This window comes from Apteryx rowi, unplaced genomic scaffold (assembly GCF_003343035.1).
Source record: "Apteryx rowi isolate R43461 unplaced genomic scaffold, aptRow1 scaffold_62, whole genome shotgun sequence".
NCBI lineage: Eukaryota > Metazoa > Chordata > Aves > Apterygiformes > Apterygidae > Apteryx > Apteryx rowi.
Genome location: NW_020450894.1, coordinates 2,317,296 through 2,343,477, shown reverse-complemented (window position 1 = coordinate 2,343,477; position 26,182 = coordinate 2,317,296). Strand labels below are relative to the sequence as shown.

Sequence of the window (26,182 nt, the reverse complement as noted above, 5' to 3'; positions counted from 1 at the left end):
ATTTGGCATGCAATGCACCTGTATTGATGACCGTGCAGTGTTTTGGAAACTGCTGGGCTCTAGCACACATCGATGCAAACAGCCTGGGTTCACTGCCCGTGTGCACCCTCGGCCCCTCCGGCGCCTTGCGACAGGCCAAGGGGAGCGCACACAGGGTTTGGGCAAGGCAAAGTGACAAGAGGTAGAAGCTCTGGCCAGGCTCTGACCAAAGGGATAAGAAAGTGGTTTGTTGACAGGATTTATCCCTGGTCTGAGGGAAGGAAGAGCACTTGGAAAAAAATAATCCTGACAAGGCAGTAGAATGAGAATGGTTTATGAAAGGCTGTTTATCTCTGGATTAGAATACAAAAGCAGACTGAGGAGAATGCACTCATGCATTCAGAAGCGGGTTGTTTTTTATTTCTTTAATAAACATCCTTTCTTGCATATCCAAAATAAAGCATTAAAATGTGCCAGTGACCTGCATAACTTTCCTTTTTCTTCCCCCTCGCACATCTTTCCTGCCTGCTTATAGCTGTCATAGCAGCAGCACTGGAAAAAATAGGTGTTGACCTCTGCTGTGGGAAAATGTTCAAAGCTTTTGTAACTCTGACCTAAGTCCTGTGAATTTGGACAGGCTGCAAAGAGCAAACTCTTAACAGCCATCTTAGGTGGGTTGGAAGAAAACTAAAACAGCAGCAGAGATGGAGCTGCCAAATGGTGCTTGAATCCCCCAGACTGGCAAACCATTACTGGAGTGGAAAGGGAGGAGGAAAGGATGAAAGAACTTCCAAATGTTCTTGGAAGCAAGCGCTAGAACAGAAACATCAGAGAGGAATATGTCCATTGCATTGCTGTATATAGCAGGACAGCAGGGCTTTAAGGCCCTTCAGTGCCAGTATAAGAGGAGATTTCATGCTCCCAAACAATGCCCCAAACCCAATATTTCATGCAAAAGTGTCACTAGGAAAAGACAGGAAATGAGACGCTACACAAGACTACAGATCATTTTATTAGAGATCTGCTAAATCACATGAATAAGGGCATTTAGCAGCTGGAATAATTTCCAAATAGACTAATTAGAGACTGAATTATTAATGGTAAAACTTATAATTGGCTCAAAGCAAGGTTATGGCAAGAAACATACTTGACTTTGCAAAGAATAATGAATAGTTTCAAGGCTAGTAAAATGGTATGCTTCTAAGGAAAGTGTCAGCAAATGGAGAAAAACCCCAGAGTGATCCTAAAGTGTATGTCACAAGACAGGACTGGCAGAGAACAGATAAAAGAGTAAAGAGAACAGGTAAAATGGTAAACAAATGCGGAAATGATATATTGCCTTTATTTGCAGTAAATGTGAAACAAAATAAAACAATGCAGAAGTCTCTCCCTGAAGGGCTGCCTTGTTAGTCATGCAGTAAAAAAACTAACTATTTCACTGAAATGTGCTCTCTTTACAAATTACACGGACTTACAAAAGGAAAATACATGAATGTGCAGCTGAAGGACAGAGCTCTGATAAGGATGATAAAATGGCACTCTTTGTGAGTCTTTTAATACATTTACAAAGGAAAGTGATGCAGCTTTTGCCAGGGATGCAATTTGGCCAGGGACAATTTTGTGCTGAAGCAAGTACTGGAACAAGATGCTAGAAGCACCACTATATACTTCCAGCCGGGACAAGGGACAGCAGTTCAGCTGGGAGATGCACCGAGCTGGGCAGAGAAGGACTAACTGCTGCCAAAACACTGGGGCTTGCTGTCATGGGGCTACCCCTGCTGCCACGCTTGCCCCATGGCAGGCGTTGAGGAGGAGGGAAAGGGCTCTAGGGCATTTGGGTACAAAGTCAGCCCTGCCTTCAAAACTAGAAATAAAGAAACCCAAATGATATCTCAAAGCAGCTGAATGAAATGAAATCAGAGTGGAAGTGAGAAAAGTGCAGGCTATAAGGGATTATATTTAAAGGGTGTTTTTTAAAGCAAGTACAATAACAAGAGGTGTGGTGAAGTTGTGTTTGCATGTCTGTGGAAGGACTGTCAACCACCAGAATCTGAAATATTGAAGCAAGAAAACCCTATGCTTGCATGTGCTTGAGAGCAGTTGGAAAAGCTGTTAACTACATGGATGTATAGTTGTCTGCTTATCACAATACAGAAATTATTCTTAAATAGCTTGATGAGCTACTGAAAGGAGGGTTGCAATGAAGATACAGGAATTTGCTTTGGTAGTGTTGCCAATGTGCCATTTCATAGCATCCCAACTGCTCTGTGCTGTAAATAAAAGTGAAATTTGTCCTTGACCTGTCAAAAAATATTAGATACTACTAAGGGAATAAAGACACTGACCACATGAATTACCAGGCTTGCCATGATAATAAAACCAAACGAGTCAAGGATTTGGATACATTCAAAGGAACACATTAGTGCCAGAAAATGTGAGTACTGCTTCCTGGGAACTGATGAAGAGGTCATGCCTAGACTTCAAAAAACAAAGTAAACATGTTTTGGTCAAAAACCAATGTATAAAATGCCCCATGTACATTTCTTCTGGTATATGTTTAAGTGAATTCCTTTTAGGGTACCCTTAAATACTTGATGTGCATGAAAGCATCAGTTTTGCCACAGGTTTCTGACATTTGGAAGCAGTGTTACAGATGCCGCTAAGGTTTCTGAAATGATTATAAGATTGCAAAATTACTGAATGACACGCCCAGTATGGAACTTTTGCCAGTGCACAGATTTTCAATAATTTTTATGGAGAGAAAAAGCAAGAAGCTGCAAGAGGCTTTGCTTGGTGTATGTATAATTTGAGAATGACCCACTTCTGTAATGGAATTAAACAGTCTCAAATAAAATGCAATAAAATGAACTAGTCTTAGGAAAGCTTAAGAGTATAATTCCAAATGGAGAAATTCTCCAAAAGAGAAACTTTTCCACCTTGCAGGGTAAAAGCATGCTGGCAATACTGAAATGAAACTACAACAGACGGTGCAACTCCGGGTATGGGAGACTGTGTAATAGTACCAACATGCAAAATGAAGTCAGAAATGCTAAACATAACTTGCAGTATCCATCTGGTACTGTGCAAGATGAGGGACTAAGAAAAATCATATGGTGGTCAGGCAAATGCTGTCATTCAAGATAAGGAATCCAGGTATGAATTCTGCAATAAATACAGAAAATTATGTGAAAGAACTTCAGAATCCATAAGAGATCTGTGATTGCTGTTGATACAGATACATTTGGACTAAACATGAAAGATGAGCTAGTAACAATTTTTTAACGTTTTACAAGATATGCTGAATAACAGTGCAATAACTCTAGCACTCAAAATCAGTTTCCTTGTCCTGGATTCCAGATGAGCTAATACCAGATAACAGCCTGCATTTCACAGATGACTTATTTCAACAATTTGCTTGAGAAATTAGATCAAGCATACTACAGCAAGTCCTTATTAGGCACTGCCACATGGACTGGCAAGAAGACCATTCAGTAAATACGATAAAGAACCAGAGATCCAAGGAAAACAGGTCTGGCATTGTTAGATTATCACAGCACATGTCTCAGTGCTCCCCTGAGATTTCCTGTACAAAGAATTATAGCAGTAAGGGACAAAACTCATAGATATAGTGAGCCAGAAATATTTCATCCTGAGGTAGTTACAGAAGACCTGTTTGACCAGAAATTAAAACAGAGGAAATGCCACAAACATATCCGAAACAAGCAGCACTGCAAATGGAAGAGAAAGTTAGATTCAGACTGGCTATAGCTACTAATTTAATAAAGTATCCTGTCAGCTGCAATAAGGTCAGATGTCGTAAGCCTCTCCAAGTATTATTCCGACTATTGGACCAGAAGATAACTAAATGAAATGAAGAGGCATTTTGGCTCTATGCATTTTGAGGACCAATGGGATGATATCTTGACAGCAATTACGTGTTTACAGAAGTAACAGCTTTGCATTCAAACTTTGTCCAGCAAAAAAGGCTCAAATTAAAGGATTCATTGCCTGTAGAAGGCCTCTCTGGAAGGAATAACTGCATAACATACAGGGTAAGCAAACAGTAGTACTTGCTGGCTTTTAGATTATATGGTTCTAAATATGTATTTTATTAATTGACTGCTTAAATTTGTAGATATCATTTTATGTACATTTGCTGTTAAAAAAAATCAGGAAAGGTGTATCAGTTGCTACTGACTTGTGCCAAACAACAAAGAGAATAACCTTTTGTAATCCAGATCCACATGTCTATGCTGGCGCAGAAAATATGTTTGATCTCCTCCCAACACATTTTTATTAAAAATATCACACATCTTGGCAGAATTTGGCGGATAAAATAATCCGGTGCCTCTCATCTCAATTAGTTTCAGCTTCTAACTGCTGGATCTTGTTATTATTTTGTCTGCTCAGTCAAAGAGCATGCTACTATCAGATGGTTTCTCCTTGCATAGGTACTTCCACACTGTGTTCAAGTCAATTATAAACCTTCTGTTAAACAGTTTCAATCAATTGGCTTTTTGCAGCAAGCTGTGTTTTTCTTGTTTTCCAGACCTTGAGTTATTCTTGCAGCTCTTCTCCAAACCTCTCCCAATCTTTCAACATCCTTCTTAATTATGGACACCAGATCAAGATGTCCAGAAATAGTTTTGCTTGGCCCAGAGATAATACCACCTCATACTCTTATTGCATATTCTCATCAGAGCATCCAAGGGATGAACGGGCACTTTTACCTGCGGCGTTACACAGAGAGCTCCCATGCAGCTAGATTATCAGCTATGATCCCAGAGACCTTTCCAGTGTTGCTGCTTTCCAAGAGATGGCCTACCCTTCTGCAAGTATGATTGACTTTCTCTATTCCCAGTCGCATGACCTTGGATCTGTCTCTACTGAAACGTGTATTGTTTGAACATACCAAAAGGCCTAGATGGCTCTTTTTAAGTTAGGTGTGGCCCATCGCATTGTGCATGGTTACACTGAATCTTGCTTCACCTGAAAATTTTTGTCAGACATCTTTCAAACTAGGCGAGAACTGATCTCTGCAGCTGCACTAGAAACTTCCTGATATATACTGATAATTTCCAATTAATAAACAAGACTTAGCTAATTTCTAAAAAATTAAAGTTTGCTGTATTTATTTAGTATAGTCTTAATGTTTTAATCTGAATGTCGTGCTGTAGTAAGTTAAATACCACACTGATATCTGAGCATATTACACTGACACAGCCCCCATATAAACCAGGCTTTTAATTACATAAGAAATACCAAGCTAGTTTGGCAGACCCTTTGCCCATAAAGTACTGAACACCCACAACACATCATTTACAGATATCCATACATAGACCGATGTGTGCTTGCACAAGGTACTAGCACACTTCAAATGTGTTTGTGGGCGCCGAAAGAACTAATGTCTATCTCACTAGCACCAAAAGTGCTGGAACATAAATATTCATTACTCAAGCCCTTAATTCCTCTTCTGGAACTACATGTGCTTTCCTGTATTTCATACTTTCAGCTATATTACACCATAATACAGGTGCACAAGGAGCAAAATGCATTGAAATGATGATCTGCTTGTGGGGGGAAAAAGACAACCAAACAAAAAAAACACTAGCATGGCAAAGAACAGAGGACAGCACTAGCGTTATTCGCTTTGAGGCATTCTCCCAGCTCTGCGCAAGTTGGGTGGCATCTGTAGCAAGGACAGATGGAATATTACATGGGAAATATTGGATGACCTTGAAGGCTGGTGTTGTAGAAATGGGAAAAACTCAAAAGCACAGAGTGCAAAGTCATGCATCTAGGGACTAATAACCAGCACCTATGCTATAAATTGGTAGCTCATCAGTAGGAAATAACAAAAGAGGAGAAAGGCCTGGATGCATTATCCAACTGAAGGGTAACTGTGGGTCCCCAGTGTGATGCAGCATGAAATAGGCAAATACAACCACAAAATATTTCAGAAAAGGGCTTTCCAGCAGAGCTAGGGAAACTTCATGTCACAATACAAGGTACTAATCAGACCTTATCTGGGAATGCTCCTTCTCATCCATATTTGAGAAACACAAATATAAACAAGAACAAGTGGCAGGAAGGGCTGCTGGACTGATCAAAAATAACTGGTTTTACCGAGAAGAAACTACAAGAACATAGTATATTTAGAGTAGGAAAACGAAAAGCGAGAGGATACAATTGCTCTTTATAGATACATCAGAGAAAGAAAAGACATGCTTGAACAAGAACAGCTGACCAGGAGTAAATATAGGTTAAAACTTTGAGCACTGTTCTGGCCATCAAAGCAAAGTCTCCCAACATGAAACAGGATATCAGTGGGAATGAAACATCTGCCTCTCATCTTAAGATGGGGCTTGTTAAGTTTAAGGGTGAGGGGATTCTGTGACAGTGTTACTTGTGACAACAGGGGACTGGACTAAAAACTCAGAAGGTCTTTTCCAGTCCTGTATCTTACCGGCACTGTTTTATCATAAAAGTAACATGTGATTACATTATCCTTGATGTACACCAGAAAGAGCTCAGAATGAAACCAAGGCCAGTCATCTCAAACAACTCTGAAAATAGATTTTCAAAGACATGGAAAAGGAGGTACACATGGAAAGAGAGAACAGGAAAACAATAAGGCAAAGAGAACACATTTATTCACAAACCAACGTCCTTACCTCCCATGAGGAAGAGAAGCCCTGCCACATACTGCATAAGGCCTCTATCCCAACAGCATCCCAGCACCCCGATAATCCAGCCGAAGAGGATGATGGCCACAGCCATGCCCATGAAGCCAGCTGTCATCCTGCGCAGATCTGCAGTGGGGAAGACAGAACAACAGTGTGTTGTGAACAGTGACAAATTATCATCATCAGAGGTTCAGAGAATTCTTAATCCAAAACGCTACTGCTCTGCAAGTTGTTGGCACAAGGTGATTTGCATGAAGGGGGTTTGGAGGAAGGATAATCCCTAGATTAAGACATAAACTTGAGCTGGAGGGAGAGAACCATTGACAGTTTCACCATGCAATGGCACTCAGTGCAGATGCATCCAAGTGACTTGTGACAACTTGTTCAGGAATTAGAAGTTGTACAGTGGTGTCAGTGCAATGCTACACCTAATCGCTTTAGTTTCTTGCTACTAGCACAACCTGTATTTACATCCTACCTTCATGTCTGCACACATTACTCACTGCATCCAATGGATACACTTGCTCAAACTGATGTGCCAAGCGGTCTTTGCACCTTGCTCCAGTGCAGGTGTAACTCAGGATTCATCTCTCCATTCCCCAGCAGACTCCCTGTATGATCTTGGACAAGTCACTTAGCCCATTTGGGCCTCAGTTTCCCATGCATAAATTGGGGTATAGTTCCTTGCTGTCCAACGGTGCTGTCTGTGAAACTAAGTACCTCAAGGATGGTGAGGCACATAGATGCTCTTGTGTCAGAGACAACAAATGTGCTGCAGATACATGCTGGGGCACAGGATACTTTCTTGCCCGCTTTTGCGTCTAGATGGTGACCTCGTCAGACGATTTTTGGTGAGAAAGTATTTGAGTGCTCCAGGGAACACTGAGAGTAGGAGGAAGGCAAGAGGCTGGACTGAAGCATTTGGTGCACTGCAAGTGGGAACTGGGTAGTACATGCGATATGGTCACATGGGGCCAACCTGAATTTATTTCATAAACAAGGAAAAAAGATCCCCAAGATCTAACAGAAAAAACCCTCTAGGTTAAGCCTTTGCTATGTCCAGCATTGGCCTTCTCCAAAAAATGATGGGACTACTGGGATTCCTCTTCCTATCTGTGCTGGTAAAAAAAACAAAAAACAAAAAAACCAGCTGTTTCTGATGTGAAATCTGATCAAGGGAGACCACCTGGCAAACAAAATAGCAGGGACTTCTAGAGCTGAAGAGCATCTTGACACTCTCAAATAATGGAACAGATGGTGGCATCTTCACTAACATTTGACTGTTCCCCGACTCCCCTCATGCATGTGTACAAAGTTTAAGCATCTATATATCAAGACTATATGTGCAGAGATAATTCCAGCCAAGTCAGCTCTTCAAACATTTGTTTCCTGCTTGAAACAAGTTTTATTTGCATAGCAATGATTTCATTTTCTTTCAAGAAACAGAATGCTTATGACAGAGGGAAGAAGATTTGAAAACAGTGAATCAGCCACCAGTCTGTAAGGCAACTTTTCTCCTTTGGCTATTTCTCAGGCTGACTCAAGTTTCTGGGTCTTTTTGCCCTTTTTCCACAGTGGATCAAAAGAACCACCAATACCAGCAGTGCAGATTCAGTGAAATTTGTCACAGTGATAATCATCATCATCAGAGGTTCACAAAGCTCTTCATCCGAAATCCTAAGACTCTGCAAGGTCTGTAGTGTGCATTAGCCCAGGATAATTTGATTCAGTGAAAGACGGTTTACTCATGGTTGTGTTCATTATAGCACTTTCTATGCACAATCAAATTGCAGAACACAACCCTTGCCCTGAAATTACAATAATTTCCTGTAGATTATCACTAATTTTTACAAGGACAAAAACCCTCCCACCTACAACACAGAGATAATCAGGCCCTCAGCCCACCAGTGACCAGTGTCCTTTTAAGAAGATGTACATCTTAGAATCCATCTTTTTATCTTAGGTTTTGTGACTGTCCCATCAAAAAACAAACAAAAACTCCCCACAAAGCATCTGAACACATTCAGGGAAATCTGGTGCAGAAAAAAATACTTTTCCTGCAGAAACTCGTACTTCCCACAAGCAGCCTAATACCTGTTCCTAGGGAATTTCTCAGAGTGCTTTCTAAAGCAAGCAGTAAATGTGAGTAAACATCTTTAATGGAAGAGTGTCTTGCTACTTTTTAGTCCATGAAGACCTGGGCTTAATCTAAAAGAGAGATAAAAGTATAAAACGTTTACTGTTTTGTATGTTGTCAATACCAGCAAAACACATCCCTCAGAACAGCTGCAGATCTGTCTCTGTCAGCTCCACAAAACCCCTCTATTTTAACTTGCGACTACTGACTCTGGGTAACAGCACTTTGCTCTTCCTAATGGAAACATAGCCTAATAACCTGCTTTTAATGAGCTGAATTTAAATAGCTCTATTCATCTACAGGATGGCAGTAACTCCATCAGGATTTGTGGTGGGAATTGATCCTCAGACCCATCCCAATAACTAGCTGATGGAGCCAGTCCCAGCCATAGGATCCAGAGGGGATCACAAGCATTGCCATGTCCTATATATCAAACTAAGGAACAGTTTCTGCCCCTCTAAAATCAGTGTGAGTTTTGCCATTGAACTGAATAGTTGCAATAGCAGGACCAAGATTTCTAGATCCAATATTTGAGGTTTGTTTCACTTGACCTCTCTTCCTGATGGGACCTGAAATTCCCTTTCTAACACCACAGTAAAATCCATCAGCATCTTAACTCTGAGCTTACGTTATCTCTTGGAAAAAACAGAAAGCTACCCTCTGACTGATGCTTAATACCACATAGAAAAATTTTTAAAAATGCAGTCCTTTAGGAAGTCCTAACTCTTACAAGTTCAGTGGGCTCAGTTAAAGGTTACCATCCCTTAGGCCAATTGCAAATCTGCTCCTCACAAGCCTCTCCCTTAGCGCTTATCTGAAAGAAATAAAATATAAACTCTCTTCTTTGTTCAAAACCATCTTGGCTTCTGCCCTATCACAACCCTCATTGAGGGCAGCCCTTGCAAATGGCAGTGGTGGGAAATGGGTTGTAAAGCTGGTGCCATGAACAGCCTGTGCTTGTCCAACAATGCTCCTCACCCGTTAGAGCCCACAGGAGGCTGATGTCAGTGCTGGGAACAAGTCTATTCAAACTGATTCTTTTGTGGGAAAACACTTAATGTATATATAGTGTTTCACAGCACTAAAATTAGCACCCTCAGGCTATTTAGTGAGGAGAAGGTGACAGAATAGGAGCCTGCTTCCTCTGGACACAAACCCACATTACAGATTCAATTTACAATTACTGTTCTGTTGACATGGTATTCAAGAAGAAAAGGACAGCTGAAAAGCAAAGATTTGCATTGCATATTTAAGGCAACACGTAAGTTATGCTTTCTGCTTATTTAGGAGTGAGGGGTGCTGTATAAGTAAACAATAGCTCATTTGTTCAAACTGATGAGTTTTTGTTTGACCAGCACTTTTCCTGAGTACATCCTGCAAAGGTAAAAAAGGGTCCTGTTTTTGTCATGTAACTCCACTTTATGACATTTGAACAAGCCCTGGATTTTGTTTCTGTTTTTTTCTGAATGCTTTTGTTTATTTTCTAGGTTAGGAAATGCAGAATTCTCCACCCCCTTTCTTTCTTGGAAACCTCTCTGAATAACTACAGAACCCTCAGGATCATGGCATGACGATCCCAACCACCTGAAGGAGTGACTATACCAGAAAAATGCATTTTTGAATCTTACACAGCTAAATACAAGCTACAACAACAAACATGCTGTATCTTAGCTCACTCATGTGCACTGAACTTATCCAGTTCTAAAGCTGATCCTCATACTGTAGTTAAATGCACAAACAGCAGTGATACTATGAATCCCCCTTCAACATCTAGTAAACCAAACCTTTAGGAATGTGGCTACATAGTGCAATTAAGGAAGGTATTACTTTGCTTGTTCTGTAAGAACTATAAGATGGAATCTGATTTTCAATGCCTTGTCTGTTTGGCTAGTAGTCACCCCCAACACTTGAGGGAGGAATCTGACTCCATGGGGGTGAGTACAATATTATCTTTCCATTCGTGGCATCTAGACGGATCGTGGTTTAGAGACAACTTCTTCATCCCATTTCTTTATCACATAAATGGACTAAATGTTACACTTGAATAACATGTCTTCTTCACTTTGGGAGGCCTTCCCACGCCTAGCACCACTATAGCTGCTGCTGCTGCATGAAACTGGCAGGGAATTCAGCCTGGGCTCAATGACAATGTGGATCATCAGGCCAAGAATTCAGGCATCATGCTTATGTGGGCTATGAACAACAAGTCTCTTGACTAATAACATGAGAGAAGGACAGGGGATAAAATAATACAATTCCCATGGCTGAAACTGAAATTGTAAGTTTGAAATCAACAAGCCTCATGAACCGTTAAGGGTAAGACAGATACTACCATTTTAGACAAACTCTTTAAAATAAATATTCTCATAAAAAAAATGCATTTTCTAACATTAGTTTAGCCTTCAGCTGGAGAATATTAAATCTAAAGGTTTTCTGAAGATAATGAAAGGCAGAAGAGCTGATTAAGATGTATTCCTTCCCAAGCAGCATGTAATAGAAAGTTCTCACTGTCAGTCTGCAAATGCCCCTGCCCTTCATTTCACCCTGATATCTGTCCATCTGTATTTGCTATGAGAAATAAAGCATTTCATACTGTTTGTCACATTGTGGAAGGAGTTTCACACCCCAGCAGCTGCAAACATAACATGTTCTGAATCAGCATTGCTTTCTGAAAATTTCAATATGCCTTTTTGACTTCTGATGTTCTGTCCTCTTCTTTGAAATTGCAAGTCATCTTTCGGAAGCAAGGCTTGATTGTCCTATTGATATCTCTCTATCTATCTTTCCATAGAGGAGTTTAATACTTCAAAAATATTGAAGATTTCTTTCACAACACATATAGAAGGAAAATACGAGTCTTCTGTGAAAGATGGGGAAACCAAGACAAGATGAGAATAAAGCAGCTGCCCATGGATACATAAAATATTTATGGAGGAGCCTGTAGTTGAATTTATATTACCTAGATTTCTGGCCAGCATCTTATCCACAAGGCACTCCTCTTGCTTTCAGAACTGCTTGTTTTCAAGTGTTTGTTACCAGATCAAACTACAGTGTTCGTTATCAGATCAACAAAAAGTGCAATACTGCTGTATTATAGTGTTCCAGATAGTCCATCCTACATCTCCCTCCCTTATTTTCCCAATACATAAAGGTCTACAGGGACTAAAGGTTAAAAAATGCATATCTAGAACCCCCTAGAGGAGATTCTGGGTAGAGCTCCATTCTTTCTTGGGCTATCCCAACAAAAGGGGAAACAGAAGAAGAAATCATAACTAGATTTCTGTGCCGTTCTATGACCAAAAATCAGGATTTAGTATCAAAATAAGCACAAAAAGACCCAGGTAGCATAATCCTTCATAGCAAGTCACTTTGACCTGTATCCTCCTGTATTAAATTCAGTCTCATCTCTCTTTAACAATGTGGATTTAAATAGATTTGTGCTTGAAAAGAGTCTAAATCACTCCTTTCTCATCTTTTTTTCCAAACAAATACATATTGGAAATTATCATCTATAAATGTTTTATTACATCTTGCTTGCTTCTAACATGGTCTAAGAACTGTACACAGTCCAAGAATACAGTTCACCAACTTCTACTGAGCTTTCTTTAAATGACTCATCTTAGAAGAATCATCAGCACAGAGGCATCTCACTAACATCATGCCTTCTCTTACCTCATCTCAGAGCACAAGGAGGGCAAGATGTAAAACTGGATAGATGTTTAAAAAAAGAACTTCCATATCAATCTCTTACTGAATACTAAGCCTAGCAGCTCCCAATTACACTGAACAAGTGACTGTTAATGCAGATGATTTTGAATGGCACCTTCTGGATCTTATGATCCTCTCTACACAGCTTAAAACTGTATTTTGGATGAGTTTGCCAAAGTGGAGTGTCAGGTTTTAATCCCCCCCCCCTCCCCCAGTCCAGGAATAAAGAGCTAAGAAAAGAAACGTATTAGTCTACCTGAGACTTAGTTAAAATCTCTTAATTGCCTTTCACTGACTCTTGCAGAAACCCAGCTTCCGGTTTAAAGACTACCTAAAGCAAAAGCAATGAATAAAACCCACTTCAGCAAAAGTAACAGTAGATTATATTAATGCACAAGTACTCTGCATCACAGAGTGAATCAGAAATACATATGTCACAAACATGTACACTAAAAAATCTTTTCAAAAATGAGAGAAAGAGCAGCAGCAGAAGACCCTCACAAACAAGTGAAAATAGTGCTCTGGAGGATTTAAGTGAGCCTTCATTTCACAAGATTTGCAATGAAGTTGGTAAGGTACATGCGTACCTTTACCTAAACCAGAAAATCCAATCACCTTCTCTTGTAGAGTTGTTGGTTGCGTGCAGAAGTGCTAAGTACTTGGTTACCAGCATGTATGAACTCCACTATATGGAAATGCTGATATGAGACATCACAAATACTTGTTCCTGGCTGTACTCCATGCTAGTCAATGTGTTATGTGAGATGGGGTGTAGGATGGACATTCTGCCATGATTTATTCTTGTCAGGAGGGATGATCTGTCTGGATTTCCTCCACCAGAGCTTTTAAGTGTTCCTACAGCTATTTAGAACAGAAACTATCAAAAAAAGTTGGTGCCAGCTGTACACTGCTGGCATTTCAGCGTGTCTTCTTTCATCAGAAATCCCAGCAACCTCAGAGAGACAGGTGAGCTGTCCATCAGAGGGGGTGAATGGACAGCCCTCTCCTCTACAAGGGCTGATACATTCAGGGATTTACGCTGAAGGACAGCAAACTCCACAAAATTGTGCAACTTCTTGTCTCCACAGAGCCTTTTCATAAAGTACCAGAGAGGGAGGGAGTGTCCCAGACCAGGTCACGCACTGATGTGTTGGTGTCTGAAAGCAATTCAGCAAAATTTTCCCTATTTGAGAATATTACAGGGGCCTAAGAAATTCTGTAGTGGCTGAAAGCAACATCTGGATGCTGAATATTAAGTCCTGATTTTACTCTTTCCTTTTTCTCTGTAGAGCAGGGAGACAAAAGAGAACGCCTAGATAATAAGAGTGATGTTTGAGGAGGCAGTAGAGAAAGAAGAAAACAAAGCTCGTGTAAGTGAAGGGAAAAAAAAAAAGTAAAACAGGGTCTCATCTGAGGCTGAAAATATGGATATGTGTTCAATAGACTTTATGATATGGATATTAGAGAGGTTGATGCACAAAGGAAGCGTTTGTACAACAGAAGTTTAACACATTAGATGCAGTTGTGATCTGATGTAGAGTTTTACTGTAGAAGGCGGAAGCTTTATGTTAGGTCTTGGGGGAAAGAGGGCTTTAAATATCATTAAGTAGAACAGTTCCACCTTTTGCTCCAGTCCTACTTCCCCTTCTGCTAAAAAAGAAAGTTTGGCCAAGGAGGAAAAATGATTTGTTATTATCTACTGTGTTCATACTCAGCTCTGAGTGACAACAGATGAGGAAGGAAACAAAAGCTTTGCCCTTAAACCCCCAATGTAGTGGGCCAGCATAGCTGAATGTCAACACATTATTCTGTTCTGTTCTACCCTACTGCATCCCATCCCATCCAATCCCATCCTCTCATTTTGGAGAGGAGATTTTTCTTTTTTTCTCAAAAAGCATGCGAAGTTGATCATTTCTACCTATCCAGTGATGTTTAAGAGCTGATCTTTTATTCTTTCTTTCTCCAGATTTACTATCTGGGCCTTCATCACTGCATAATGTGAACATCTAGGAACATTTCCAAGTTACTTTTCTAGCAGAGTACATTTTTTATTTTGCCCAGTCAACCCTTCTGTCCCTCCTCTCCCTCCATCATTCCCTAGAAATAGGGAAGAAGGTCTGAGGCACCTACATTTTTGGCCATCCTTCTTCACATTAATAGTTTTAATCCTTCCTGCTCCTTCTAGGTGAGGTCACACGAAGCAAATGTGTCCCAATCCTAGACATGCCAAGCAGCTTTTCTCTATACAGCTTTCAAGGATTATACAGGTGTTGAAGAATTTGAGGCACATGTAATAAAATGGCTTCTATTCCATTTCAAGCTGAAACGCAGGACCTTATCAGTTCAGAGCTGTGCTTTTTTAAATTTTTCTCTCTTCCTGCTCCCTTGAAGAGCTCTGGGGATTTACCCATCTTTATCCTGGTTAGCTCTTATTTTAAACGACCTCTCCTTTGAGGTGCCACATCATAAGTAGGATCTTGCTGGGGAGGAACCATAATACAATCCCACAGCTCCACATTAAACTGGCCAGAGGGATCATTTCTGAAAGATGCGAGGCACCAACTCCTGCTCCCAGCTCCTCCAGCATTGGCTGCAACATGAGGGGCCAGATGGAAATCCTTGCTTTTTAAATGGAAATTTTGCTGCATTCTCTAATGGTCTGAAAGAAAGCTGAAACATGCTCTGAGTTTCAGAGCAAAGATGACATCCTTTGCTGTAAAGTGATTTCCATGCTGGTGGGAAGTGCCACACTGACAGCATTGAAGATCGAGCTTCTCCATTTAATCACTTGTGAGGCAGAGGAGGAAATGCAGTGCAGGGTATCAGGGCAAGCTTCGCCACGCAGTCCTGTTGGAGGGTCATAGGCACCTGGGGACATCTCGGGGGCAGTGCTCTTGCTAGCACCCTTCCTCCCTCTCTCCCTCCAAAGGGCTGGGCATCCAGTGTGAAGAGTGGAGCGGGCTCTGCTTGCCCTGAAATCTGTGGGAGGGTTGGATGCTCCAAAGCTTTCCTCTGAAAATCAGACTCTTTCCCATCTCCCAGGGGTGCCATGGAAGCAGATTGGCCATTTTTTCTCTGAGGCATTCAGATAATAATGGTGTACAGAGGACATAAACTGTGGTATACAAACAGTCTGAATACAGAAAGCTTTATATATCCTATGACTATATCTGCAACTAGTTTTATTGTCCACTTTACAAATGTCCGTTTCCACAGAAAGCATGCTCTGCCCTGTCATGCTCTGTTTTTTTATACTCCAACCACCACTGCAGTATCTGTATGTCCAGCTCAGCAGTAACTCCCCTGGCCGATGCAACAGCATTGGAAATGGGGAGGGCAAAGGGAAAAGATGTGCTATCACATCATAGTGCTGGCTGTCAGTGGGATGGGATTTTGTGTTTGGAAGGACGCCCTTCACTAAACACATGGAAGTTTCTTCAAGTTTAATCTTAGACTCTCCCTTCAATTAGAATCGATTGAATCACTTCCTGCAAAGGTGGCCAGTGCTCATCTGGGTGGAAGGAAGCAGAAGAGGAAATGGAAGCACTGTTTTTCCCCCCTTATCTTTTATTTCAGTAAGGAGAGATGAGAGGACAGAAACAGATGAAGAATGGAAGGGAACAATGAAGAAAATTAAAAGAAAGTTTGTATTAAAGATGACAAATGGAGTGTGACAAAAGGCAAGAAATATGATTGTATGTAAAAACCCAGGATCAGGGAGTGTTAAGAATCTTTTGTAAAATGAAGATTTACCCTAAGCTCCTCCTGAAGATAAATGAAATTGAAGGTATGCGGGAATGGACTGCAGGAAGGACAGGAAGGTTAAGACAGAAAGAGATACGTTTAGTAGTACACCTGTTTTAACTCCACTGTTATTCTCTCTGCATCCGAATTTCCTCCTTCGCCCATCCTACCCCATCACCAAAGCCTTGCTCACTTTCAAGATTGACGACAACATTATCCTAAAGGTTTTTCTTCCCTTGCAGCCCCTGCCCCAACCAGCAGTGCAGCACAAGCTGGAGAATAATCCCATCATAAAGCATTCAGAGCACCAGGTTTGATAAATGGCTGGGATGAAAAAGGCTGGAGGTGGAGGGATGATATCTCTGCTTTATCAGCACCCTGGCTCTCTGCTCAAACACACTCATTCCACAGACCCCAGCATTAAACATTTTAATTTAGGAACTCTTGAAAGTTGTATTCTTACTTTTTAAAAAGACCATTTAACATAAGAGAGGCTGGGCTGGGGGTTGGGAAGAGAGGAAAGAGGATGGCAGAGAAGGAGGGAGAAAGTATAGAAAGATATTTAATGCTGTGAGAAAACACTCTCTCTTATGGAGAAATTTTGATTTTGAAGTTTGCTCTTCTATTAACATTTAAATTGAAAGGCGTTTCTTCCAAGCTCCACATAGGAAACCAGAAAATCTGCATTTAAATAGATAGCATTTAAAAGGGGGGAAAATATATATCAGCATTGAATGCTTCTCCATTTGTCTGAAAAGAACTTCTCTTATAAATGATGATTAATTTTTTCTTTTTTCTTTATGTGTGCTAAAAAGAGAAATTGGAAGTACATTAAAATTCTGCTTGCCATGAGAAGGGGTGGGGGGATGGCTGCTTAATCGCCCCAAAGCCAGGTTTTGATCCACGATAAKCTGCAGTGCTGCAGAAGGCAGTCTGGCCCACTGGCTGGGGCTGGGGCCAGGGCCAGGTGCCCACCACCCTCCTGCCTGCCCTGGTGTGGTGGTTCCTGAGTCTGGGGGCTCAGCCCCACCACAGAGCCACTCACAAGGGCCCTCTGTCCTGGCCGGAGAGCTGGACCTTCCGCAGCTGGGTTGGACACCTCTACCTTCAGGGTGTCCTCTACAAAATGGGGCCGTCCACTGTCATGACAATAACCCAAGGTGCTACACGGGGTGTTAAACAGGGGGTCCCCAAGGAGAGCTTGCAACAGGGGGCCAGCAGGGCTGGGGATGACACGCTCCGAGAGCCAGGAGGCAACGCCTGGGCAAGCAGGGATGCCCGTGCTTCGATCCCTGTTTCATGGCACGCTCTCTTCTCACGGGTTGGCCCTCGGGGGCTGCACAGCCCCTTATAAACACAGAAACTGAGGGGAGATGCAGACCTGGTGCTTTGTATGGTGCTACCTCCTCACGTGTAGTGAAAGCTGCAATGAGAAGAAAGAACAAGACCCAACCCGCGCCACGTGTGCATGGTGCCGTGGAAAGCCTGGGATGAACAAAAGCAATATGCCCATGTTCTCCCTCTGTCCTGCCCCTGCCTGGTAATCTCTGGCTCCTCTCTGCCTTGCCATGTGCTGTTTTGTCACTGGTGACCCACAGCCCAAGGCTCCCATGTGTCAGCTGTTGGCCACATGCAGAGGGAAGGCCAAGGCCACATGGGAGACAGGGAGCTCCTGCCTCAGGAGAGAGGGGCCTCTCACCAGCTCTGTCTGCCCGAGGCCCCTGGAGCTAATGTCCCTTGGTTTTTGTCGTGAGTGATGAAATTAAATATCACCTACCAGCAGCATTGCGGGAGTGACAAAGAGCCACCTGCAGGCGGTGTTCACTCTAATTCCCCTGCACAACGGGCTTCAGCTCCAGTGATGGATCCCTGGGACAATCTAATTATTAATATTTGTTCCCTTTTTTTCCACCTCATTTTCAAACTCATTCCTACAGAAAAAGGTCAGAGATGCGCACTACCCCCGGCAGTACATTATCGGCCACCTAAAGGGCCTTTTCTGTCACGTCAGAAAAGGAATAATCAGGAATGACCGAGGACTAGCACTCCCGAGAATCAGCAATGGACACTGGTGGTTTTCACCTTTAGGACGTTGGTCTGAATCTAGGTCAGGCTGGTGCTGACTGTGGACTACTGTCCAAAGGCCTGGCAGCGGTTCCTGTCAAATATCAGCTTTCCATTCAAACCAAACAGACAAGTGCCTACGTTATGCTTTGGCTCTCTTTATAGGGTAGCAGGGCAACAAAGATTTGTATTTTTGGTAGGGTCTGGGCGCTCCTCCTCCTCTTGCACCTCCAACAGATGGTTCCAGAGCTTCCAGCTGGACATTAAGTGACTTTAAAAGAATGAGGTAAAAAAGCCAAAGGACAAAAATAAGGCATGAGAAAGATGGTTCAGTGATCAAGATACTACCTGAGAGTCTATACGATCCAGGTTCTACCCTCCACTGTCTCACAGACTCATTTTGCAAAAAAATCAGGCTTTTTGTGCCCCGGTACTCATAAACTGGGATAATCTCTTCTCACAGTGTTGTTATGAGGATAAATACATTAGATCGTGAACTAGGTGCTCTGAAATAGTGGTACCAGAAGCCATAAAAATGGTTTGGACAGATAAAAGCTTGTTCTGAATTGCAGTAGGATATGGGAAAATTTCACTGGTGACTTTGGATACAATCTAGTTAAATCTGAAAAAGCACAAATACAAAAAATAAGCAAAAGGGTAGCTCTCATGTCTATACAGGCACCTGGAAACTTGAGGAACAACCAAATTTCATGGTCAAACTCTTGGCCAGTTTCTTGGGCCAAACTCAAACCATATAACCAACACCCACAGTCTCCCAGTTTGATGCTGGACCCCCTCCACAACCTAAGTTTTGCTGTATGATCCTGTCTCTCAGCACCAAACACGAACACCTCCTCTCACCCAACACAGAAATGGATGCAGCCAGCTTGCTCTCACTGCCTCTCCACCTCCCACTGCCCTACTTCCCGGGACCTCACAAGGAGCAGCATTTGTTTTTCCTGGGGCCTCTAGCAAATTGTTTCCTACACAGATGGCAATCGCTTTCTGAAAATGTAGGAGACAGGACGAAATGTTTAGCAGGAGAAGCAGGTGCCTGGAAAATGAATTCCTCTTTGTCCTCCCTTCCCCCTCTCCAAAACCCAATCATTTCCCTGTTAATAAGCTCGCTGACTGCAACGTGGCACTAACCTCTCACAATTGATGCCAGTGACATTTTGACAGTTCCACATATGGGCCTACCAAAAGCAGAAGGAATATAAATTTGCAATTTGGTAAAAAGCTGGGTGAGCAGCCAAAGCAGCTTGGGGGAAGGATGAGAAAACTGACAAGCAACCAACCAGAAGAATCCCACTGCACAGATGTCAGACACAGCAAAAAGGAAAAGCACATTCACAGCTGGATGTACCCCAGCAAATATACACTCGGAAGGAAAGCCTTAGGCTCCCAGTAAGTCCAGTCTAGCCTGAGATGCCTCCCAACGGATTCTCCTCACATGACAAATTTAGGGAAAGGCTTCCCCAGCAGAAGGGAAATGGGACGCAGCATTCATCTCTGTGAAATAAAAAATATCTGGTTAGCATCAGATGCTGCAGGACTTGGCAGTTGCTCTAAGAAGGATTTTTCCAAAATTTCTGCCGATGTGACCAACCATAGGGAAACAACTATTTTCTATCACTATTTTGTGGCATATCTTTGAATCTACTTTGCAAGGTATCTCTGAACAGAACATCACTGGCACTTCACAGGTTGGATCAGCTAGCCTGACTGTGTATCACACACCATATGTCTTCAAATTACATCTATATTGAATCCAGTAATATTTAGCTAAAAAGTAGCTTCCAGAAAGGCATTCAATCTTCATGTGGCAAGATGAAAATAAGAAAAATGTAGCATCTTCATTAGTGGTTTGTTCTGGTGGTTAAATTGCCCCCAGTGTTAGAAAGATGAGCCTATTCTCTCATTTGGATTTGTCTGGTTTCTGCTTCTGGTCATTGGTTACTGTTACGTGGTGAGGCAAGTGGTGCCCTGCCATCACTTCTCCCTCCTTTTCTTTCTGATCCTCATTTCAGCCACACTAAAATAACTTTTTGCTGAAAACAGAAAGGTGCAGCTTCCACCCTGGTTTACTGATATCTTGGTGGAGAAAGGGATGGAGGTAGCATCACTGTATGTACGTATGTAAATAGTCAAATGTAATAATGGTATAACTGTTGTACATGGCCTAACCAGTGATGCAAAATTACTGTTTAAATATAATGGTTTATTTGAATTTTCTATATGACTCTACATACAGTGGCTCTAACTTGACAGGGCCAGGCCAGGCCAGAAGGCAGCATGATGGGTCTAGGTAAGAATACCCCAGCATTCAAGTGCAAGACAATGGAGCATGCTCCTCCCAGCTCCAGAAACATGCAGCCAAATGGGGAGCCCAAAAGAGCTCTGAGGAACTCCAAAACACTCCCCAGGGAAAGGGAAGTGGAAGCTGCTAGTGAGCAGCTGTTGAGGGAGATAGACTAACACTGAAAGCAGGATTTCAGAAAGCTGAGTCTTTGCACAGGCTGGGAATGGTAAGCCTGATTAAAAAGCCTGATGTACTATTTTTGAGACATTTTCCCTGAAGGGTTTGTGTGCCAAAGAAATAATAGTAGAGTAGCTGTTAGATCACTGTATTAACCTTGCTCATGGGGAGCATGAAGCCTAAGATCTTTCTGAAGTAATGTCACTTGATAGGCAGGGGACTGGGGCCAAGGCTGGACCATGCGTGGGCATTTCATGCGATTCCAGGATATAGCTGGCTGCTACCAGCATGACATTTGTAAGGTGTTATGCTTGATGGGATTGGGAAGATGATGGGGGTCAAAAGTTTAGGAAGGCCAGTAGTTGTGACAGGGAGCATGCTGGTTTTCACCATGGGGTGCTTGATCTGAAGTCATTCACCTGTCAGACTTCAGGAGAAAGCAGGAAGTTGCTTCCATAGCCAGGATACCATATTTAGCTCAGACCGCTTCTGGCAACCTCATCAAAAATGACTGGTAGGATCCAGCCTGGCATGTGATCCTATCTGGTCTCATCAGATAAAAAGATTGGGACTTGCTCATTCTTTGGCCACCGCTCTGCAAGCAGGCAGGGTTTCCACACACTGCATAGGTCAGAGGGAGCCTCTGCCTTGTTTTAGCAATGCTGGTAACACAGATAGATAGTGCATAAATATTCATCCAGAGCTTTCTCCTCAGGTCTGCTCATTCCCAGAGTTTTGTAGAGGATCCCCCAGTCCAGCACCTAGTTCCCACTCCCTAGAGGTCCTTGTTTGCTTCTCTGACTTCCCGAGCAGTTAACAAGCCATGCTTCTACTTGTCTTTTTGCAGGAAACACTTATCGTTGCACAGGCTCCCCGGATAGCAGCCTCGATGGGAGCACTGGTTATTGGCAGACATTGAAGTTCCCATGCACAGAGTCTCTACAGCCTGAAGAGCACACAGCAGTGTTAGGAGAAAAGATGCTAACTAACCTTACACAAACTGCCTCATCAGTCAGCCAGGATGCAGGACTGGCTGTACGTTCAGAGGCATGAGGAAAGAGAGATGGAGAAAGAGGAGACAGTTATAAATGTTTTGCAACGTGAATGTGACTTTAACGTATGTATGCACAATGTTCACAACACTAGGTACTTGTGCACAACTCTAATACATACCATGTTCAACAACACAGTTTCACAAAGCTTCTGAAGAAGAACTTGCCATGAAATACTCTCTAGTTTTACTGAGAAAAAAGAAATATTCCTGTAATTGGTGTCAGATTCTTTACTTAGTGTAAATCTAGAGCAATTCCAATGATTTCCTACATAAAGTTTAATTACACACAAGCACATTGGAATGACCAGATAGTCATATGACCAAAAATTGCCCCATAAATCATATGCTTGATTTCTGCGCTCCAGAAAAAAAGCATCAGTAAGCTTCCAAGTCTAGAAATACATGCATGACCTTATGACATCTGCACCCAAGTGGTACTTCCTTGTGGAAGGGGCAGACATCCTGCTTCTTTCACTGGGTGGTGGTCCTGTGATTGAACTCAGAAGTCAGAAAGTTCACCGTACTGCATTTCTTTCTTTACTTATCCATGTTAAAGAGTGAGTCCATGCTACAAAGGTAGATCAGAGACACTTCCCACACAAGTTGCAAGCTGGCTGCCAGCCTACCTCAACACTTTCCTTACACTGCCTGGGTGCTGTGGTGCTGTGTGGGGGCTGTTCCCCTTGCACGGCACCGCAGCAGCCTTGAGGTTGCTCTTGTTTCTGCTGAGCTGTAGGGTGAGCCGCGGCCACAAGATGGTAACGTGCACATGAGGGCAGGCAGAGGCTAGAGACACCCTCCCTATGCTTCACTTGGCCAGATGCGCCTTTCGTTACAAAAGCTACTTTAAAAATCAGAAGGAGACAAGTTCCTACATTAAATTTACATGATCAGCTCAGAAACAGCACTGCCAGGGGAGGCCCCTGCCAGGGCCAAGCCCTGCGCTCAGGAGCCACTTTCAGCTGAGGTGCTAGTGCGTGGCCCCTGCCGCACCAGGCCAGGGACTCCCCTAAATCTCAGTCCGGACCCTGTCCATGGGTCTGCTCCCTAGCTGGTCCCCCCGCTTGCCTGGCCACCGTCATCCCCGAGCAGGGCAGCTGGCCCCTACTGCTCCCTGGCAGCATAACAGCACAAAAGCAACACAACAAAATGTTTGTGTTGCTATCTGCTCGATTCCATTTTTCTTCTGGCATTGTAGATATTAAAAAAGAGGGAAATTTAAGTATCCCTTTAAAAACCTTGATATGCTTCATATAAAAACACCAAAATGTTTCACATGGGCATTTTTTTTACGATATAACTTTTTGACTTTTCATTTCAAACCAGCATTTTAAAAATTGCACTTAAATTAAAAATGAAAAGGAGAAAGGATTTGAAAGGGTTAAATAAGACAATCAAAACATTTAATTTCAGCCAAAATTCTCTTGGCTGCTGCAAAATAAATAGTTGTTCATTTTGCCGAAAAACTTCTAAAAGCCACCTGCAGCCCTTCCACCATGCTGTTTTATTCAGTTTGCCTTTCCAACCAAAAAGGCATTTATTTCAATAGCTCTGTCCATCAATGCAGCACCTGAGTAGTGGAACAGGGCTAGTATTATCACTGGCAAGGATAAGGAGGGTAAACTTGGAAGCCAAGCTTTGACAAGCAAGTAAAAAAGGAATTAATTTTCAAATATTTTGTTTCCAAAATGACATATGGTTTCATTTTATGCCTACACAGGAATGATTCAATTGATCTGGGATCTAAAATCCTTGTAACATATTTTCTCACTTTTAAGAAGCTTTTCAGTTGTTCTGTACAGGCTGGTTTACTCACTTCCTAATGGGTCTCCCCAGATCTGATGCAGTGTTTGAAGCGGTGACGGGTACACGTGCGAAGGAGGAGGAACAAGTGCAGGGAAATGCCCACTGTGCATTGCTAACAGTCACACATTTTCAGAAAGCTGTGGTTCAGAGATTCCTTATTCAGTTAACCTCTTTGATCTCATCATGAAATATGGAAAGGCAATGACAAGATTGCACATCAAAACACACATGTCAGCCCGGTACAGAACAGGAGACAGAGGCAGTAAATATGCTCGTGATGGATGGAGAAAACATCCTTTGATTGCGAAAGAACAGCTTTCTTCCCAGTCGTGTAGTTCTCATATATGTGAAATAAGAAAAAAATTCCAGAAAGCTCACGCTGTATCAGAAAGTGAATGCACACAGGTGCTCGAATTCACTTCTGCTGCACTCTGCTAGGCTACAGTCATGATTTGTCTTCCCTGTTTCATTAGGTGTTTGCAATAGAGCAGAAGGCAAATGGCTGCGGCTCAGATGACAATGACATGACCCTTAAAATAGTCTATCCTGCGAAATGCTTGGTCACCAGAAGATGGGATCCATTTTATCAGGGTCCAGGAGTCTGTTCTCCTTTCTTTAAATTAACTGAGGCCTATGCAGCTAGAAAGCTACACACATGTCCAATGCATGAAAATATTTGTATTTTAAGAAGATATACCACCCTCCTCCTTCCAGCTGCCAACCTGCCCAGCTCCAGCTATCTCCCTGCCTTTCCTCCTCTCTCTCTGTCTGTATCCCTGGTCTCCTGCGCAAATCCCTCCTTTTGCCTATCTGTCCCTCTCTGCCTCATCCCACTCTATTTTTTATCATCTTTCACTTCTCCTTTCTTAATGCTTGCCTCCCTTCCCTTTCTTCCTGTCCCCTATAATTTCTTCCCACCTCCTTTCTCTCTCTCTCTGACACATCTTGACTCCCTCATAGTGACTTTTAAGACATCTGAAAAGCTGTAGTCAGGTATCAGATCCCTCACCAGGCCAAGAGAAAACATTGGGAAAGCCAGTGGTCAGATGCAATAATTACTATTGACTATGGACAAGAGTGACACCAGTCTTTATGGTCCCAGATGAGATTTAAATTATTTGTAAAATGTAACATTATTGATTTTCCATTTATTCCCTTTGTGGCATCTCTACAGGGCTGAGATAGGACACCTTGGGTACCTTATCTTTGTATTTCTTACCTTAACATAGTTGCTTTCTCTTATGTGTAACCCCAGCTATGAATATCCTGGACTTCTAATGTTTGGTGTTGCCCTTTCCTTTTTTTCATCCTTGTGATACTGACACTCTTAACTGTAACTCGATTTGAACATAATGTTTTGCTTAGCAATTTTCTTACTGTGCTTCTGTTTTTTTAGTTTTTAAAATCACACATGACAAGTTATATAGGAAAGCCAGAGAGAATCCCCTGATACATCATGCTTTCTAATTCAACCTTTTCCAGACATGTTCACTGTCCCACTGCAGTGTAAAACACCCCAAAGCACGCTAGTGACTTTGGCCTTTCAGCTTCAACCAGCATTTTGGTCTAAGGGGCTCTAGAAATGAGCCTGCTATGACAGGAAGGTGAGCAGAGGACATCCTCAGCTAAGTCTTAGCATCTCAGTTCTTCCAGACCCATTCTTGCAGCAGCAGAGCCCTGGCAGTAGCCTCCATCTGAGCCAGCTTCCAGCAACAGCGGGTTGCTGACTCCTGGCATGTCACGGACAACCAAGACCTCTTCCTGCAGGGCAGGAACGTCTCCAGTGCCACCAGCCCACTGGGCGCAATAACCCACAGAGGAAAGGTGGCAACTGCTTGGGCCTCTTCATGTGCCTGCACCTCAGAGTCTGGCAAGGGCCTCTATAACCACAGTACCTAGACACAGCAGTCGTTAAGCTTAGTTTAGCTTAAGCTTAGCTTAATTACATCCTAATTTCTTCACAGAAAACCTATGAGCAAGATTTCAATTAATTTTAACTATATGTGTTTGATGTGTCTCTATCATTCCATGAAGAAGATTCGAGACAAGACAAACATAGATGTTAACTTTAAGTACGAGATTTTTAATTAATTTTTACTAAAAATCCAATTATCAGGTTATTTATAAAAGCTCAGAAAATTCATTTTCTAGTCACAGAATGTACATTCTATACATTTGGGATAGATTTGTTCTGTCTTTCAAACAAAATAAAGATGCTAAACCCCTTTTGATCTGACCTAGTCTTACCAAGGAGTCATAACCAGCAATTTTATAAGAGTGAGCTTTGGCATCGTCAAATCAAAGACCCATCTAAGTGCAAAGTCCTATTAGAGTTTCTTAATGAACATTTTTATTAGTATATGAAGAGCTAATGAAGGTCTTAGCTCAGCCTGCAGCCTGTTTGACTGAAACACACCTTTTCTTGCTGGAACAAGTGGCTGGAAATATGCCATCCCCTTAAAGCAAAGCCCCATTAAAGGAAAGCTCTGTTATGGCCCATTACAGAGCCACCACATCCCTGAGAC

At 42.3% G+C, this 26,182-nt stretch overlaps 1 protein-coding gene across 1 annotated transcript in view; it reads right to left on the bottom strand.

Annotated features, from left to right (window-relative positions):
• The window catches only part of TMEM178B (transmembrane protein 178B), a 221,730-nt gene that overhangs the window by 12,922 nt on the left and 182,626 nt on the right, over positions 1 to 26,182 (bottom strand). The window contains exon 3 of the mRNA XM_026083950.1: positions 6,654 to 6,791. Within this exon, the coding sequence (XP_025939735.1) occupies positions 6,654 to 6,791 (138 nt within the window). The remainder of the gene's footprint in view (positions 1 to 6,653; positions 6,792 to 26,182) is intronic.